This window comes from Siniperca chuatsi, linkage group LG18 (assembly GCF_020085105.1).
Source record: "Siniperca chuatsi isolate FFG_IHB_CAS linkage group LG18, ASM2008510v1, whole genome shotgun sequence".
NCBI classification, from domain to species: Eukaryota; Metazoa; Chordata; class Actinopteri; order Centrarchiformes; family Sinipercidae; genus Siniperca; species Siniperca chuatsi.
Window position 1 is genome coordinate 10,005,607 of NC_058059.1, and position 20,647 is coordinate 10,026,253.

Consider the following 20,647-nt stretch of genomic DNA (forward strand, 5'->3'; position numbering starts at 1 on the left):
CAGCCAACCGTCGACAACTCCGGAGTTTCGAGATCAGTGAAAGATGAGGAGCTGCTCTCATCCACTGAGCGAGAGAAAAGGAATTACAGTTCAACATCAAATCTCGGAAACACGGAGAATCGACTACTCAGCAATGCAATGTATGTCTTTCAGTGTGCGTTTAACACTCAACTAAACCTTGATTGCAAGCATCCCACGGTAAGTTGAGTTAAGGCTATCATTTGGGAAAACTAGACTGCTCAAATCGGCAAATATAGGTCAATTACAACTGCGAGGTCTAATTTACCGTGAGGTGAAATCGATTATGTCTACAGTGTATGATTGTGATTAACAATAAAGATAATTGCATGTCTAAAAAGCCAAGGTAAAGATTAATAAACACTTTTAAATGAGCCCCTTTTAGTTCGGGAAATGGTGACTATGTAAACAAACAAACAAACAGCACCAGGGTGTGCTTTAAGGTGTAGACTATATGCTTCCTATATTTTTAAGTGTTCTGCAGGTATTTGCAAGTCTTAATGACCTCTTGTTTCCATAGGAGTAAGGGAAACTTGATTATTTAGTTTAAATCCATCAGAATAAAAACATGAATTACTGGATAATGACAATATACTGAACTATGAATTGGCTGCTTTCTGTAATAACACTCACACATCTTCCACTGCAGTTGAACACGGTGGATCTGCTGACACTGGACTCCTTGCTCACTTCTGACATCCAGTGTCAGCAGCTTTGAAGATGATCAACCCTCAGATATTCCTCCACTACAACTACACAGGAAAGCTGGACCATCGGCCCAGCAATGGCACGAGCGCTGGCCCTGTGGACGCCAAAACCACTGTGTTCCTTATCATATGCAGCTTCATCGTCTTGGAGAACCTCACGGTGCTGGTAGCCATATGGAAAAACCACAGGTTCCACAACCGCATGTACTTCTTTATTGCCAACCTGGCACTGTGCGACCTGCTGGCTGGAGTCGCTTACCTGGTCAACCTGCTCCTGTCAGGAGAGAAGACCCTGCAGCTCTCAACTACTCTCTGGTTTGTCAGAGAGGGAAGCCTATTTGTAGCACTTGGCGCCTCCATTTTCAGTCTCCTGGCTATTGCTATAGAGAGACACCTGACTATGATCAAAATGAGGCCTTATGATGCCAACAAGAACTACAGAGTGTTTCTGCTCATAGGGACCTGCTGGCTGATCGCTATATCTCTTGGAGCTTTGCCTATACTAGGCTGGAACTGCCTGGACAACCTCCCCGATTGCTCCACAGTCCTCCCTCTCTACAGCAAGAAATATGTAGCTTTCTGTATGATAGTTTTCATGGTTTTGCTCTTAGCCATGTCAGTCCTTTATGCCCGCATCTACATCCTGGTTAAGTCCAGCAGCCGAAAGGTGAGCAAGCACAGAAACTCTGAGCATGCGATTTCCCTGCTGCGCACTGTCATCATTGTAGTTGGGGTCTTCATCGCCTGCTGGATGCCCATCTTTGTCCTGCTCCTGGTGGATGTGGCATGTGAGCAGGGCTGCCACATCCTCTACAAGGCTGATTGGTTCATTGCAGTGGCTGTGCTCAACTCAGCCATGAACCCAGTCATTTACACTCTGGCGAGCCGCGAGATGAGACGGGCCTTCCTGGCTCTGGTGTGTGGCATTTGCTACAGGGGGAAGGCTTCTGTAAACGGCAGCGGGAACAGGTCGTCTCTGGAGCCCAGCCGCAGCAGGAGCAAGTCGTGGAGCAGCCAGAACAACCCCAACCAGAACCAGCAGAACTCCAGGCAGGCAGAGCTGGAGAAGGAGCAGGAGACAGACCCGGCCCATTGCGAGGTCTCAGTGGTGGCAGGAGGGGCTGCTCAGGCCGTCCTTGAGAGTGACAGAAAAGACTGAAAGAAGGGAGCAAGATATCTACAGTAGGAAGGTGAGGGTGGTCCTAATGTAATGTCACGGGCCTGTTCAGTGGTCACAGTGGACTGAATTGGTGACGAAAAGGAATTTGAGTTGTGACTGATTTAGAATGAAGGATTTCTTGAATGAAATGTAGACTTTAGGCAGAAGCTGCAGGGCAGTGGTTTCTCCTTTGTGCTTGATATTGATATGTCTGCAATCATCCATAATTGCAAAGCTTATTAAAATGTCTACACTTGGCATTAGACTGATACATTTATGAGGCCAATATGTTCAATAAGATAATCAATATCACCAAGTACAGGTCTTATTTCATCACCGTCCAGTGAGAACCATGTATCTCCAAATTTGGTAATTTAACAAAGGATAAACCCTTTATTGGTTGAGAAAATAAACCATGTTAGAACCTATTGGATCGTCTGAAAAAATGCATTGTTTGTATGTGGTTTTTGCAGGACAATGACGATGCGAATGAATGGTGCTCTTAACCCTTGACAGAAAAAGTATTTACCTCTGCGGTTAGAGATCATTTAAGACAAATAAGAAGTGAAAAATCACCTGCAATGAATTAAAGTGCAATTATAATTCTGCAAATTAATGTAAAGATGAATGATTGTAGACAATTATTAGTGTAATGACAAACTATGGAAATTATTTATTATTCTATTCTGTCATTTTGTATTTACTCAGTAATACTACAGTATACTGTGCAGTTACTGTAATGAAAACTGCATTATAAATTGCATATGTGATGTAAATGAGATAAAAACACATGCAGTCAAACCTGCTACCCTTTTTATTTTATAAGTAGCATCATGGTCAAACCGCATCTTTATCTCTGTACAAAGAATTAATGTCACTGATGCAGTAACATCAGTAGCTTAAAGTGATACCAGGGTTCCATCTGCTGGTTAATAATGGTAGTTAATATCCTCAATGCTGACTAGATATTGTCACATGCTGCATGAACAGTACAGAATCTATTTAAGCCTCATTTCAGTACCAAATTGAAATAGTTGTTTGTGTTTTTCTGTATTTTATAAGTGGAAAAGTTTTGTATTAACTTTAAAAGCATGACGCTGGTAAACTGAAGGAAGAGGCATGTGAATGCAGCATGTGAAATAGAAATAGTGTACTACATGCAGCTATTTATATGATGCAAAAATATTAGCTTTGACACAATAAAGTAAAAAAAGAGTAAACATACTGTGTAGGGAGGATTCACCTGGATCACCTCATGTTGCCATGTCGCAGCATCTTCCTCATTCCTTTGAGAAAATAACTTAAAGGTTAATTCATCGAAATTACTAATAAATATATATTATTTTCTCATTTATTTGTAGTGGTATTTAGCCATGCAGGAATTTTTGATTTTGCATGTCCACGTTTAGAGACATTTCTGCAGCCAACACAATACAACAGAGGTACATGGATTTTTATTTGCGTTGTTCACAGCATTGAAAAATAACATATCCTATATTTGACTAACTACTTTTTTTTGTACAAAAGAAGTCCCTATTAAAACTTTCAACAGTGTGTTCTATGGATTATCCAGAATAACAAGGACATGTTTATGGATATTATTTTTTATCTCAAAATCTGAGCACAAATAAACCATAACTATCTGCATGGCAGGATATCACTAGAAGTAAGTGAGAAAGAATTTGGATAAACCAATCCTTTAAAATTTTAGAGGAAACTGATGACACTGTGGCTAAATGCTGGGTTTAACATAAACTAAAAGATGATATTATTACAGCAGAGACAATGAGAGATTCTGCACATTCACGGTTTTATTGCCAACAGTCATACAGAATAATGATAAACCCATACAACCAAAAGATTAAATCTGTAAACATCATTTGGACATGTTTCTTTGTTTTTATTTTCTTTTTTTTAACTATACCTGTTCCAAAATATTGAGTTTCTGTGTGATTCCCTCTGACAAAGATTTATATTTAGAATCTGGAAATGATACATTTATAATATATAATAGAGAGGGAGGAAGGGAGGGAGAGAAAGAGACAGATAGAGAGAGAAAACAGTAGTCTCAAGCAGCAACACGCAGCAGGGCAAAACACAACCTCTAGTGAACAGGCATGCCCCATTGAAGATCAGCTATTGCACTTTGAAGAGAGAGAGAAAGAGAAATCAAATACCATTTGTACAAATAAAAGGCACATTTTCATCAACAGAAATCTGGAAAGAAGCCATGTTCTTTTTGTGTCCCAGCGTGTTTGGTTGTATAATTTCTTTATGCCACATAGCTAATCATCATTTTATCAGACAGATTCAAGTATGGAGTTGTTCCTGCTATACTGTATATGCTTTATTCAAAACATTTTGCTAAGGTGATTCTACAAAGTTGCTCTTCAGAAATAAAGACTAATCTCAAAAGAATTCTTTATATTAGCATAGTGCTTTTTTTCTTTTTTAATTTAGCGCATTATTCCTTCTCCCAAGATATTAGATTTGATGAAATTATGTCACAAAGAATTGGACAAAGTAAAAGTGAATGGCTGATAACCTTAAAAAAACCCTCAATGATTGTTTGTGCCCTTCTCTTCTCACCTTTCTCTCAAAAAATGCCAATATGTTAGGCTCTTCCTCTCATGAACTCTGCTGAAAGGGACACAAGGAATCAAGGAAAGTCTAATCGGCTTAAACCAAAATGGATCTGGTGCTGGATATTTTTATAACCAATACTGCTCTTTGTTAAAATATATGTTGTTGTGAGATACATCTACTGTACACTCCCTCTTGCAGCAAAATACAGGCACGTTATATTACATTGCATCTGTCTTGTCAAACTCATTGAACACATGCTGATTTGGGTTCAATTGAAGTGGTCCAGTGCATATCAAATACAATGCCCCATTCACATTTGGTATCCATCAGAGTACTGACAATAGTAAAGATGAGAGCATTTAAAAAGTCTGTTGCCAGAACTGCTGTGTACTATTTCTATAAGCCATTTCAAAATTGTGATTCCCACTCTACAAAAACAGTCTGCATAACCTAAATACAGCAGTTCTGAGGAATGCTGTGTACTATTTCTATAAGCCATTTCAAAATTGTGATTCCCACTCTACAAAAACAGTCTGCATAACCTAAATACAGCAGTTCTGAGGAATGATTGTGTACAGTGGACTGCAAAATGCAAATTAACTCTGACCTGTCAAGCAATAATGATTGAAAACTTGCCTTGATTGAGTTCCCCTGTACTGTAGTACAATACACAGCCAGCATCCTTTGCTACTAATAAGTAATAACACAAGAGAATTGAAGTGAGTGTGACAACAGGGTAAACAAGCATTTCTGTGATGACATTTAGTGGTGACACAGTAGTCTTGCCATAAGATATCCACACACATCAATAAGTGAAGGTGATCTAATATTAAACATTCTGTATTGAGTGCGCACTGTGTGAACTCAACGTCTAATTCAGACTCTTAAGTAAAAAGTGTAAATTACATCTCAACACATTGGTAATATGCCTTGGTACAACTGACACAGATGGTCTAACTGATCTAACTTTCTCATTGTGCTATTCATTTGTGATCATTCAAATTCAAACAATTACTTTTAAAAGCACAAAAAAAAGCCGAAAATGTTGATTAAGAATGTGAGAATATCCATTGCATGACTCAAGCCCCAAAACTAATCATTGACTACACACCTAAAAGAAGAATCCAGCGAAAACCAATTCAGAAATAATAACTGGTTGAAAAGCATAAATATTTTACAGTGTCAGCATACACAAGAACCTCTTTCAAATAAAGGGGTATCAAGGTCTACGAAGATGTCCACAAGAACGGTTGATTTTAAGTCATGCGACTGCAGTGACACAAGAAAATACTTCATAAAAAAGTTTATCTTTAAAGCCATTGACAGCACTATGAAGGATGTCTGTTTGCACCCCAACACTTTGTGACCACTGCAAAGCAAAACACATTCAGTTCTAATCCCCAATAAAAGCAGATTTCATATAGTGACTAATTGAGTGAGATGTCACGCTATTGGTGAGATTAAAGGACATTTTTCCCAAAGTAATTCATTATAAACAGCATTTGTTGTCCAAACTGTTTTTGTTTCCTCAACCTCTTAGCCAACGGTTCCTGTAGAAATGTGGTTGTGCTTGACAGACAAAACTAAAATTTCAGGTTTTTATTCTAAAATACTCTTGTTAACACCTCTTTGAGGTTTGATTTGCACTTAATCTAAACTACAAGAACAATTGTCTTTTTTTTTAAATCTTTTAAAACACCAAATTAAGATATTATGTCCAAATGCACCCATGTCTTCTCAAAAATATAGCATTTCAGTCATCACAACAAAATAATAACAGTTCTATAAATAATTTTTTATCTTAAACAAATCTTGCTTCTTCCAGTGCCTCCAGTAAAGTAACCATGGGCCAATTTCCCAAAAATACTGTCAGCGCATCGAGCCTTTAAGCATCTTCTCTTCATGTTTCAACTTCAAGTTTCAGCATGGTAGGAGAGACTGTCCAGAGCTTACAATTTCCCATCAGGCATTGCCGACATTACTGTTTCCTTCCAACGGGCTGTAGGAGACACAGTTCACTCCCAGCTGACACAATCGGCAGATTGTTGTCACGGTGATGGCCAATAAGATGGCTAATGCTGTCAAATATATGATCTTTTGTCCGTACCTTTGAAAAGAGAAAGAGATGTTAAATGTCTGTTGTGGCCTAATAAGAAGTTTAATTTTAGCTTGCACAATGAAAAATATTTCACTTTATGCATTCCTACTCACTGACCCCTTCAGTCTTTTCTTTCTACACTATCTCCCTGAAACACACTCTACATGTCCTTTAACCCCATCTTACCGTGCCCTCAGGGTCCACCAGCAGTAAGTGTTTGGCAAGTCCATTGTGCATGCCCGTCAATACGTAGGACCCTGGGTTGGTAGTGCTCTTACGAACCAGGAAGTCCCCGTCTTCTTTCAGCAGTTTTTCAGCGTCACGGCGGCTCATTTTGCCATGGTACCACGTCTGGCCCTCCAGCTCCTCCTGTGCCCGGAAGGCCAGTGAGCGCACAAGAAGAGGGCTTGAGTTGTCTACAGATGCAGCCTTGTGAAGACCAGAAACCTGGGACTGGGCTTGACCCTGGGACAGCGGATGGGACTGCGACTGAATGGCATCCTCGAAGGGCTCTGGTATAGGTGAGGGCAGTGCCAAAATGGTGAATTAAGAGAGGAAGGAAATCTGTAGAAAATGTTTTAACTTTTACATCCTACATCTGTCAAGACTTGTAAACTATGAATCTGGCTAAGGACCTTTATTGCATGTCATTCCTTTCTCTCTCTTTCCCCATGAAATGGGCCCTTTAAAAAGGTACCCTGTGAAGTTTTTGACCACTAGTAGTGCTATGGAGCAATGTTTCTAAGAATGGGACCCGTTTTGTTTGTCTCATGCACGGAGCTGATGCAATAGACATTCCTGCCAATGGTTTCACACTATTTCACGGATCGAGAGGTGGCGGTAATGCAAACTTTTCCTGAATGAAGATATTTATATCAGATACTCAAATTTTCAAAATACCCTGCAAAACAAAAGTATGTAGGTGCATTTAAAGAATATAACTGTCTGTTGTAGAAGTGTTGTAACTTTTGTTGACCATTTAACTTTTTTTAACCACTCCACTGATAAATGTGCACGTGCAACATTTTTCCTCACTTAGGAAAAAAAACAGTTTATATATAAAGTAGACCCATATTTATAGTTCAAATTGAAGAGGATGTTATTCATGGAAATAACTTTTCTTACTCTGTATACTTCGTCAGTGGAGTACCACAAAGTTAAATTGTAGACATTATTTTCTTCTCAATTTTTTACTCCGTCTGTACACTCAATTTGTGTGTACAGTATATCTGTATGTACATATATCTGTATACTTTGTATGTCACATAATTTGCAAACTGATGCGATGATATGCTGATGACGCAGTGTTGTAACTGTAAGCCTGAAGGTTCTATTCAGTGTGCTGATTTGTTCTCTATGTCCATACATTCACTCTCTGTACCCACTTATTATTTTTCAGGTCCTCTGGGAGAGGGCAGGGTTAAAGCCTTTCCCGGCATGTATTGGGTTATAGGCAGGGAAACACATTAGACAGTTGCCAGCCCATTACAAAGGTAATGACATGACATTCACCTTAATCTCAAACCTACAGGCAATATAGAGTCACCAATTAACCTGACAGGCATTTATTTAGATCGTGACAGGACATGGACAGAGGGAGAACATACAAACTTTACACAGAAAGGACCAGGACCTTGTTTAAAACCAACAAATATAACCACTAAGCCTCTTACTTAGTCATATCATTTTGTATGTATTCTTATTCTGTTATGCTGTTTATACATAAAACTGTATTTCTAAAAGAGCCAGTGATAATTTTGATTAAATTATGACTTTCTTTCATAAAAGTGCTGGAGTTTGTTAGTGGAGGAACAAAGTAAAATGTGAGTGTTAACAGTTAACTACAGTAGGTGGACGCCAACTTAGATTTTATATAAGAACAGTTCACTGCTCACATGTAATTTGTGTCATAGATTTTTCATACATAGTTACACACATCTTTATAGCAAAGCTAAGGTTGAAGTTGAAAGGAGGAAAGAATAAAGCTGTACACTGACAATAACCCTGTCCTCCTATTGTCCTCATACGGATATGGTGTTATTATAATGCTACACTGAAGTCACTGAGAAACAAAAGCTGGGAAACCTCTATAATTAAGAACTCTGATTAGAAAGTAATTATACAATGTTATTTTGAAAGCAAGGCAAAGATCCTGTTCAGATTATTTGTAATGCTTCAACAGGTGTGTCTTAATGAGTGCTTCCAAATCCACTATTGAAATCACATGACCAACAGAAACTGAAACTTCACTATAAGCCAACCAAGACTTACTCATGTCAAACAGATCCTTCTGTGGGCTCTCTTTGGCTGCAGCTGCCATGCCCTTTGTCACATTTTCCGCCTCTGCCTGGAGTGCTGCGAGCACCTGGGCGTCAATCAGCTGAGTGTTCACATACGCGGGCATCTCCCCTGTTTTTGGTGCCTGACCTTTACTCTCAGGCAGACTGCTTATATCAAATGATCCTACAGTAGACATTTGGAGAAACAATCATAGCAGTAGTGTTGAATTGATGAAATTCTGCAAAATTAAACACGCCTTATGTATTTAAGAAGGGGGAAGCATGGATTTTCTTACCCTGTTGTATGAATATGGGCTTTCTATCATCTCCCCAGTGTTCTCCACAGTGCCGCCCCTGGTAATATGTCTGATCTACTGAACCTGGGCCCATCTGATGAAATACAGACACACGGTTATCAGTTAAAATATATTACTCAATTAAGTAAAGAAGATCAGAGTTGATATTTAAAAAAGACTCAACATTAATTATGTTATTGAGATTACATCAACATGAGAACAAAAGTTCTTCTGTTCTAGTTCCTGAGATGAATCCACATAAATTGTATTGTACCTGGCATCCATCTGGCGCTGCATTCTGATTGGTCAGCCGGGTATCGATGAAGCCTCCAGGGGGTGGCATCTTGCCAGGGATGTTGTTATAATAAGGATGTTCTGCTGACTCCTCCTCCTCCTCGGTCCATGGTAACTCCTCCATGTTTAATACCCTGAGGAAAAACATGGTTTGATCATAAAACTCAATACTGGCTGTGTCTGTGTGTGTGTGTGTCCGTCTGTGTGTGTGTGTGTGTGTGTGTGTGTGTGTGTGTGTGTGTGTGTGTGTGTGTGTGTGTGTATGTGTATGTGTTAGTAAATATGTACTTTTGTGAGTGTTACGTGTATCATGAACACCTCACCTGTCATGTGTGGAGGACAGTTTGCTTGAGGGACACTGCAGGTACTGCTGGAAGCGAAGGTCAAAGGCCTGGCCGATGGTGCTGATGACGTCCTGGGCCAGCCCATCAGAGCACTCCAGGATGTGACATGCTGACAAGGGCCAGAGCAAAAAATTTAAATGAGCATGTTGCAGGTGAGATATGAGAGACTCTGTAGAGTAATATAGGCATGATCACCTACCTCTTCTGTTAACGGGGTCCTTTGCTACATAGGCAACATAATCTGTTGTGTCCTAAAAAAGACACATTACAACTGTTGTAATAATCTCCAACTATAAAATACCATAATACCTTCATACAGCAACCTTTATTTTCTGGTTAAGTTACCATTATTACATATTGGTTTTTAATACGAGTGATGGGAAGGTTGAAATTCATACTTTCCAAATATGGAATAACTAATTAATAATATAATACAATTTGGATATTTGGTTATGTTTGAAGAGGGATAAACATATTTTGGAACAGGTCTTCTGTGATTAATGTACAGTATTGTCTGTAAGAGTAATTAAATCTAGACTATATACAAATTGTCCACACAGTATGATGACACAATCTTCTCTGCACTGTAAATAAATATACTGTATGGAAGTGTGTTCCAAAAATTCCAGTTAATAAAGATAGGACAACATGACTTTTGATAAATAATAGTATCTCCCATGGACAATTAAAAAAATTGTATTAGTAAATAAAATCTTTTGGTTATGAAGTAGTTTAGGTTTTCATTATCACATGACACAGATGCCAGTTAATTTGACACAGGCCATTGTGTTACTTACAGGGTCTCCACCTGATGCAAAGGAGATGGACTGCATGTGATGGTTGGCTATGATCTGTCAAGATCAAAATTATACAGAACATGTTAGTTAGCAAATGCCTCTTTATACACACAGATAGATACAGAAGCACATGCATTAATTCTGCACACATACTGTATATACTTTAAAATGCATGTCAGAATTTGGTTAATTTCTTACCCACTCTATCAAATGACAGAGGACCGACTGGTATCTAACACACTGTGAGGCATCTATATTAGAGGTATTCAGATCTGTAAGATTTCTGAAACAAAGGCCTTTAAAGGAATAGTTTGAAATTTTGAGATATATGTTTATTCATTTTCTTGCTGAGAGTTAGATGTGAAGATCTATACCACTCTTATGTCTGTCCCTTAAATGTGGAGCTGGAGCCAGAAGATGTGATTAGCTTTGCTTAGCATAAAAAGTAGAATTAGGGAGTAGCTTACCAGCACCTCTAATGCTCACTTGTTAACACTTTGTATCTTGTTTGTTTAATACATAAAAACGAAAAGTTGTGGTTTGACTGACAATCCATTGTGGATTGAATTTCTTAACATGCAACTTCAGTTTCTCAAAATAATTAAAACAGTATGGTTAATGTCATTGATATCTTGACAACTGATACTCAAGATATCATAAATGTTATTCTATCTTGTTTGATTAACTATGTAAGATTTAAATTATTGAATTATTTACTTTGGCACCATCTGCTGGCAGTATCAAGAAGGACACTGGGGTAGACAGGAATGTACTGACCACCCCTGGCAAAGAAAACTATTTTGTTACCCATATAACTAAATATAGTGATAAGCATAGGGAAAATCAACTTGCCTCCTCTGGTAATTGTAGCAAAATCTGGACAGGTCATGTGCTCTTGCTTGGCTTCCTCTTTTAACTGTTTATTACATAAACCCCCTTAAACAAATATCCTTTGTTCTATAAAAAAATCACTTAGCAATGGCTAAAAATAAGATAAGAAAAAGAAGACATCAACCTTAATTTGGAAACAAATGTCCTTTGGATAACTTTTTTCATCTTTTTTAGTTGGTCGTGGAGATTCATTCCTGACCTTCGGGACACATACTATATGTGAAGTAAATATTTTAAAACGCAATGTCCACTTAGTTATTTACTGAGCTTTCAAGCGTATCCCATGGCCTTCTTCAGTGAATGTTTTTTAGGTATCTTTGCTTTCTGACCCAGTATTACTTGTGCAGAGCAATAGCTAACACACAGTATGTGTGGTTTCTGAGAGGTTTGTTCAGACCCTCTAATACAAAGGTGCTACTATGTTCTTAAACATACTATCATAGCAGTATCATTTATTTTTATCACATGTATGCAGCTCACAGAAGCCTGTAATTGTATCCAAAGGTTGCACACTGACCTGTTTGCCATCAGGGGTCATCAGGTTGAGGCTACTGGTGGAGATATTTAGGTTGATGGACATGCCAGCAAACTGCAGGTTGCTCTTCCCCAGGATACTGGACAGAGCTTTGGACGGTGGCTGAGAGGATCAGAGGAGGACACAGACAGACACAAATATTTTTACCAATTATGCAGTATATCTTAAATTATTCAAAATTTTTTGGGGAAAAAAGCATATTTGCTTTCCTCCTGGGAGTTAGATGAGAAGTTCGATACCACTCTAATGTCTATACAGTAAATATGAAGCTACAGCCAGCAGCTGGTTAGCAGACAGAGCCGCTTAGCTTGGTTTAGCTTAAGCTAAAGACTGAAAACAGGTGGGAAAAACTAGCCTGGCTCCGTCCAACAGTAAGAAAATCCACCTACCAGCACCTCTAAAGCTCACAAATGGAAATATTATATATCCGGACTATTTCTTGCACAGGCGCAGTGACTTCCTGGAATCACTGCGCCTGGTGCCAGATCAAGAAATAGTCCAGCACATAACGTTCTGTAAAACCAGAACTAATTATTGAGCTTTAGAGGCATGAGTAAGCGGATTTTATTATCTTTGGACAGAGCTAGGCTAGTTGTTTCTCTTGATTCTAGTCTTTATGCTAAGCTAAGCTAACTTATAGCCTCATATTCACTAAGTCTCTGTGAATAAGTCACTAAGCATACTTCCCAAAAATGTCGAACTATTCCCTTAAGGAGTATTATCCATTAAAGTGTCATTTCACCACGAGTAAATAAATACAGAAGAAACATTTGCACACGCAAATTAATCTAATAATAGGGGACTGTGAAGTGTTGGATACTTAAAATACTGTTGTGAGTGGTGATTTTGATGAAGAATGGAGGCAAAGAGGCCAAATAAAATTAGTCAAACCCATTCAAAATTCTCAGTATGATGTCACCATAGTGCATTTGTCACACAGCCAAAATAACATTATCTTATATATTACATCTATTCTGAGAGAGAAACTAGTCGGCACTGATTTTGTGTTATATACTCTTCCCTGACATTTGAACAAGCTCTAGAGAGCAGAGTAATGCTTCATTTCACACCCCACATTCAGACACAGTCTCCTCACACACTGTGGACACACACCATGTACGTGCACGCACTCACACAAGACAAACGCTCACACACACACACACACACACACACACACACACACACTAGCTCAGCCTCCTGATCACAGATATTGTGCACTACATGAGTCACTAAGCACTGTGCACGGTGTGCAATGCATCGTGGGCTGGAGCTACGCCCACGCACATACAGTCCCATACCACTTCATCTCTCCTCTCTCTCCTCAGCCTCTCTCTTCAATGAGTACAATCTCACTCTCTCATCTTTTCTTCCTCTCTCTATCTGTCTCTGTTTTCCCTCTCTTTTTACATGAAGGAAGGATGAGAGAAAAATAACTTACAGAGGCGATGCTATATATAGAATGTGAAAGAGTAAATGAATATCTAATGCTGTTTACTCTTTTTCTCTCTACTGTACCTTTCACTAACATTCATTTTCTCAGTTCTCTCAGTGCGGGCATCATTTCTCCCGTGATCACTATATCCCCCTCCCTCCTTCCCTCTCTGTCCATCCATGTACCTTTCTTTTCCGCAGAGCTCCTTTGGTCCCTGGAACAGCCTCACACACCAGGCTGATGGCTTCCCTAGATGGAGGGCGAGAGGAGGATGAAGCCAAGATGGTGAACACAGACAGCCACAGAATCACACTTATTTTGGCATTAAGTTAGATTGTATTCATGATTACGGACTTTGCCAAGATAACAAAAATAATATTTTCTCTTGGGAGGAACAAGACTAAGAGTCATAGGCATCAATTAGGTATGGCAAGGTATGACAGCTGCCATACCTTGGAATCAGTTTTTTTTAAAATAAATAGTTTTGTTTTTCTTTTATAATCATTTGCAATCATAAGTCAGTAATGAGCAAAACTCAGGAAACGCAGCAGTGAGACATAGTCTCTCTCTCTCTCTCTCTCTCTCTCTCTCTCTCTCTCTCTCTCTCTCTCTCTCTCAGCTTGATGCGCAACTTAGTGTTTCCACTTACTTAGCTCTCTCTCTCTCCCCTGGCCTCTCTCTCTCTCAACCAACCCGTTCTCATTCCCAGGTCGTCAAATACAGACGTTTTGTCAGGCCCCTTGGCATCTCACACAGACGCACAAGGTACCCTTTATCGTCTGTATGAGACACACCGCCCTTTCAGTTGTCAGTCTGGTTACTTTTTTTGCAAACCCTTCATACAAAATAACATCTATCTACAACCTATCTATCGACAACCTAAAAGCATGAAAGACCATTCAAATATATATATATATATATATATATATATATATATATATCAGTCTCTATACATATCCATATATTATACTGACTGATTAAACCTACTGCTGTATCCTGTGCAATCAAATCTTTGTGCAATTCATCCATCTCTCAAGGCAATAGATAAATATATAGATATAATATAGATATAGATATAGATATAAACAAGATTCGAGCCATCAACACATACATTTCTCAATACATTTAATATACCAGCGGGGTATCTGATTACTGGCGCCCTGCCAGTCATCCCCACTGGTATAATAAACTGGCCAAAGGAGGAGATAGAGCCCCTGATATCAAGACAAGGAAGTGCCTCACAATTTTTACCCCAACTCCACCACCCTGAGACTGTGCATTAAGAGGAATAAGGGAGGCCGAGGACTAGTGAGTGTCTGAACCACTGTCCAGGATGAAACAAGAAAGATCCAGTTGTACATCAGGAAGATGGCTCCCAGTGATGAACAGCTAAGTGAATACCTCAGGCAGCAGAAACCCAAGGATGATGAGGAGGAGGAGGATGTTGCTGTTTCCATTTGTATGCATTTTTATCCCATTACTGCATGTTACTAACTCAACATCTTCTCTCGTAGTTTTGTGCTTTCTCGTTTCTCTCCTCTCTCCTTCTGTCGCTTTCAGCAGGTATTTCTGCCTCCGGAGCTGCAGAGACTGGATCTGTGGTTGTGGGCCACTTCCAGCCCAGAGTTCCTGCTTGACAACTGCTACTACAGTTGTTGTTATTGGCTATGTTACAAATACTGACATTATTTTTCCTATAGCTTTCATTCCTATTATTACAAATTTATTAACATTAACACTACAATTACTATTCTACTATTCAAAAATAAATAAATATTTGGTATTTGCATTGTGCCCCCCCTCTGTCTCTGTCTCTCTCTCTATCTCAAAACCTAACACGGCAACGGCGGATGGCCACCCACCATTGAGTCTGGTTCTGTCCAAGCTTTCTGCCTCTTAAAGGAAGTTTTTCTTTGGCACTGTCGCCAAATGCTTGCTCATGGTGGGATTTGTTGGGTCTCTGTAATTAATATTATAAAGAGTATGGTCTAGACCTGCTCTATAGGAAAAGTGCAATGAGATAACTTCTGTTATGAATTGGTGCTATATAAATAAAATTTAATTAAAGAAGGAACACGAAAAGCTCCAAAAATAGCAAGGGCTGGAAGAGGAGCTAGACAAGATGTGGAGAGTATACAACAGTTGGTCCCATGTCTGTAGCCTCTTTTGTTGCTGGATTATAAACCTTTAAACATGCACCAAGGTTTCTCAAAGCAGGAGCCATGAAGAATCTTCATACTGACATATCCTGCGCTCCAGGTCGTGGCCTTTCCAACAGTGTATCTGGTTTAGCTCCAATATATAAAATTAAGCTTTTTGTTGGTTTGCTTGTTTTTTCATTTTTAGTGGAACTTGTGACCAAATGAGTCACCTTCAGAGATTGCTGCATAATACTCCTGACAATCTAGGGCATTACTACAGGCTTGGAGGAAGGCCTGAAGTGCTTGGGTTATGGCTGAAAAGACTAACTCGTTCTCATTCACAGGTCATCAAATACTGAGGCATGCATAGGCTACTATTTACACAACCCTGGAGAATTTTTGTATCTTGGTTTTGGGATTATATTTCAGCATGACATAGTCCATTCAATCAGAATCTGTTTTATTAGCCAGTGCAAGCATACAAAGAATGTGTCTTGGCATTTGCTCCCAAAAAATGTAACACAGAAGAATAATAATAGACAAAAGTATGGTAATAATAATAATAATTAAATTAAGTAGGCTAATATTAAAATTAAACTGACATTTTAAAATCTGTTTACAGAATGGAATAGTAATAATTGTGAAATGGGATATAAAACTTGAAATGAAATATTGACTTTACAAAGGAAATATGGACTGTGCTGTGGACAAAATAAAATATTACATTTAATTAATTAATTGAGGGACGTGAAATGTAAAGTCCAGTTTGATAACCCCTTCTTAAGAAAGTAATTTGAAAGTAACACAAAAAACAAAGAAATGCATTGAATTACATGCTAATTTCTAGTAGGTAACCAAGAGGTGTTCCAAACACAGAAAAACAAAAGGAAAATTTGGTACAAAATAGACAAATTTATTGTAGTTTCAAAGTACTAAGGCCTAACCACAGAGGCTGATTTCAGCCTTCAATAACATGTTTGAATTAATTTGTTTCTAGAAAAAAATACCTAGAATCACATTCATCATTTGTACAGGTTCTTGGGCACTTATCTAAATCAGCTGGGCAAAATGCTTCCATAACACACTGTCGAAAATCATGGAGGAACAAACAAGTTCACTCACTGACACTCATATTCACTGACGGCATATTATGGACCTATCAGAGGTCTATTTTCTCCTCATAGACCAATTGTCCTCAATGAGTGCAGTAGAAGGGTCCTGGCTTTTAAATTAAAAGTTTTAGGTAAGTTCATATTTCTCAAATCACATTGTTAGTGAGTATTTCTGTGAAGTCATGTCACATTGCCATACCTTGGCTTTTGCTGAAACAACGCCCATGCTAAGAGTACAGCCATGCTAGCAGCTCTGTGAGGCTGTAGATATTCACAGCAGAACTCTCAGCTAAATGCTAATGTCAATGCTAACACACTGATGTTTAGCAGGTATATTTTATACCATGTTCAGCATGCTAACATTAGCTAATTAATCAAAGTACTGGACAAATAAAAATATTGACCAGATGATGGCAGTAGATGAAAAGTCAGGGTATCACCAACTTAATGTCAACCTCATGGTGGCCACATGAGGACTAGTCAGGAGATCACCAAAGTCAGTAGGATTCATCCTCTACGGACCATGAACATCTGTACCAAATTTCATGATAATCTATCCAGTAGTTGTTGAGATATTTCAGTCTGGACCGATCAACTCACATTGTTATCCCTAGAACCACGCTATTAGCTTGGCTAAAAATTTTCTAGTTATTGTTACTATGAGAAAAATTAACTCTAGAAAAGCAAAATAGCAGATATATATTTTTAAAAATTTTGGGCCCCTTTTCTCTCTATTTCAGTCGTGAAGACTTGTAGCTGTACTCACTTGTATAGGGCATGTTGTCAGGCAGATTTGATTTTAGGGTACATGAGCTGGTATGTGTTTTTTCACTTAGTGGTTTCTAACAATTATGTGATAATCTAATAATTGAATTCTTTTGATTTTTTTCACATCAAGTACTTATTATTATTACCGCTAGTATTTTTTTCTCTTCTGTTACACCTTTGCATAGTTTGATCTGAGAGTTACTGGACTATTCAGGAATCCTTGGGAAATAAAATGTTGGCTAGATGTACAGTACATGCAAGTTTATATATATTTTATTTTTCTGTAACTGCCTGTGTAACTGCCTTGTTCTTATTTTAACTTAATGTATTTCACGTTTTCATATATTTAATGACATTATTGTTTTACATATGAATGTATCAATTAATTTGCTGGTGCTGCAATCTGTTTTCATTTTGTGTTTATTAACATATGGAGGATGAAATATGACTTACCCATAAATAAATGAGAGAAAAGACACAAAAAAACAAAAAACAAAAAAGTAAATAAATACACTGAACTAAAAGAAGAAAAGATAATATTAACAGTATGCTTGAACTCTACAGGTTGTTACACATAAAATGAAATCACCTTGGCCACATAGACCTGAGTCAAGATTCAATAGAGTGTAGAGTGTTTTATATGGTGCCATAGGGAACATTACAAATGCACTGCACCTCTTGTAACTATGCAACGGTATACAGTGCTAGAGACTCATAGAGTAAAATATCAAACTGTCTTTAAGATATGAAATGAACCGTTTTATCTGCAGCGGCCATCACCGTGCTATAATTTTTATGCAAAGACAACAATATGTGGATTAAATAGTGGCTAAAGATAGAGCTGCTTTGAAGCAGAAAAGTGAAATGCCCCTTTGAGACAAAGTGAATATTGGTTTCCTGACAGAAAGATAAAAGTTCTGTAAAATTTCTGTATCTTTTCTACCTGGACAAATCACACACAGCAGTAGGTTCTTTTAGAAAAGGAGAAATCTAATAATAGCAACAGCATGAGACATAGCTTTATCTCTGTGTTTGTCTATCTCTCTCTTTATTAGAGGGAAACAGAAACACACATACACACAGTGAGAGAGGGAGAGAGTATGCCACTGTGTGGCCTTGCAAGCTAACGTTAGTCTGGACTGACTTCAGGAAGTCAAGCATAAAAGTGGACATGACACAAACCGATTCACTGTTGGCCTTTGCCTCACTGCACATTGGTCAATGATTTCAAAGATACACATGGAGTCACAGAAAATTCCATGTAAACAAATTGTGATAACAGACACCCTAAATGTACTCTAAATACATATCATATCAAAATCCAGGTGGATTGCAGATAGAAGCTTATTAATACTGAGAACTACGTTTCTGCTTGTAAGTATACGTTTATATCTGCTAAAGCATGACAGAAAGTAGTGATTTTCTTTAAAAAAGTGTTTTAACAGACAAAAGTAAATGCATCCATTACTAAAGGAGTTATGATATTAGACATTTGGGCACAGACAGCAATTCAATTCAGAAAATACATTTTTAATTTAGACACACTAAAACATTATCACTGACCAATTTGAACTGATAATACAGTTCATAAAGTTTTACTAACAATGCAATTTTAAAAAATGCAACAAATTCAAAAAATATTTCTCTACTAATTTCTGCTGATGTTTTCTGTTTTTGCTCTACATGTTTTCTGCTGTTCTTCTTTTCTGTGCTCTTCTCATCGCTTTTCTGCTCCTACCTTTTTGCCTGGACAAGCTATAGCGTCATCATTGTCGGTCTCTTAGTCACTATAATCATTGTGTGTCTGCTGAAGTACACAACTGCTAAACAGACACAAACCCTGGTAGGAGCGTAGGTAGAGTTAGCATCAGATCGTCAAAATGTTCAGTATGTAGCTAACTATAAACTTACATGTATTTCAGATTCGTACATGTTAATAGTTCGGCATTAATTAATTAATTAATTGCTAAATTAGTCACAGTAACTTTGAGTTACTAATAATAACATTAATTCTTTCTAACATATGTTAGCACAACATTAACAAAAAAGCTAAGCTAGCATGGGAGCTAATTGTAAAAAAGCTTTTCACCAAGTTCATTCAGGAAATGGCGGTTTATTTTAATGCATACATGAAAGATCATGTAAGACTCAGCAGTTTATGCATCACAACAAAGTTGAGACCAGTGTAAATAGTTGATGGAAAGGTAACTCACTATAGTGTCTGCAGTTCTCCATTAATGTTACAAGTTATAGTAGGAAGGTTCTGACAAAACAGATATGAAATTGGGTTCAGACTGCCCCTTACCATGGGTAGCATGGTTCTTTTTTAGAATGATGGTTTTGTACTTGTAGTAGGAGACATATTAACTTTTATTCAATATACAAACAATTTTAATACTATTTCAAATTAGATACAATCTTCAAAGGTTTTTGTTCCTACATGTGCTGAATATAGGTTATATGTTATACATAGTAAATAGCTCATTAACCCATGCAAGACAAGTGGTGCCACTTTTAAGTACTGTACACAATAAATGGTGTTGAAATGTTTGAGAGCTCTATAGCTACATTTTCTGCATTAGAATCCAAACTTGGGGCATTAAATAAGATATTTACATTTCGAATTTCACATAATAAAGCTTTCCACGTTAAATTGTTTACAGTGAAACCAAAAGTCAAGAGGTATTATATAAATTTACAATTACTGGCACAAGAAAATGTTCGTGGGTGTTAAAAAACCCTGACATGATTTTTAATTCTAAATGTTTGTGGTTTTTCAGTAAAGGTTAAAAAACTGCCAAACATAACTCATCAACTTCACAAATCATTTTACATAGTTAACAGTTATATTGAGTCCCGTACTGTGAACACCAGTCTTACATGTGTGTTGTTTGTGGATATAAACAATAAAGCAGCAGATGGAATGATAACTGATTTACTGGGATTTGTTTTAAAGGAAATCTAGTGAATCTTGAAAAGTGTGGACGTACCTCGTAATTTGTGATCTTGTGGTGAAATCCAGGGATCTCATCGACCGAAGGACTTCAATACAGCCCAGATACTGGAAAGCAAAAAATGTAAAGTCTGTGTGAAATACATATTCAATAGGGTGTCAAGAGTTACATTCAGATTTTCACAGCCATTACATCATATACAGAAAAACACACCTGATTTGTTTGCATAACCAATC

At 37.9% G+C, this 20,647-nt stretch overlaps 2 protein-coding genes across 3 annotated transcripts in view; one reads left to right on the forward strand and one right to left on the reverse strand.

Moving 5' to 3' along the window:
* LOC122865785 (sphingosine 1-phosphate receptor 3) lies at positions 1 to 3,944 on the forward strand. Of its 2 annotated transcripts, none has more exons than XM_044174646.1 (2): positions 1 to 140; positions 668 to 3,944. In XM_044174646.1, the coding sequence occupies exon 2, from the start codon at positions 739 to 741 to the stop codon at positions 1,882 to 1,884; it is 1,146 nt and encodes a 381-aa protein (XP_044030581.1). In that variant the 5' UTR covers positions 1 to 140; positions 668 to 738; the 3' UTR covers positions 1,885 to 3,944. The 2 variants fall into 2 exon arrangements, with proteins under 2 accessions (XP_044030581.1, XP_044030580.1); XM_044174645.1 differs by having other exon boundaries at positions 9 to 198.
* Positions 3,676 to 20,647, reverse strand: part of shc3 (SHC (Src homology 2 domain containing) transforming protein 3) — a 24,483-nt gene continuing 7,511 nt past the window's right edge. Inside the window, exons 2-12 of the mRNA XM_044174644.1 lie at positions 20,448 to 20,518; positions 13,622 to 13,685; positions 11,987 to 12,106; positions 10,579 to 10,632; positions 9,981 to 10,032; positions 9,761 to 9,890; positions 9,418 to 9,571; positions 9,144 to 9,237; positions 8,840 to 9,031; positions 6,755 to 7,080; positions 3,676 to 6,577 (exon numbers count right to left, since the gene is read on the reverse strand). Of these exons, the coding sequence (XP_044030579.1) occupies positions 6,449 to 6,577; positions 6,755 to 7,080; positions 8,840 to 9,031; positions 9,144 to 9,237; positions 9,418 to 9,571; positions 9,761 to 9,890; positions 9,981 to 10,032; positions 10,579 to 10,632; positions 11,987 to 12,106; positions 13,622 to 13,685; positions 20,448 to 20,518 (1,386 nt within the window). The 3' untranslated portion in view covers positions 3,676 to 6,448. The remainder of the gene's footprint in view (positions 6,578 to 6,754; positions 7,081 to 8,839; positions 9,032 to 9,143; positions 9,238 to 9,417; positions 9,572 to 9,760; positions 9,891 to 9,980; positions 10,033 to 10,578; positions 10,633 to 11,986; positions 12,107 to 13,621; positions 13,686 to 20,447; positions 20,519 to 20,647) is intronic.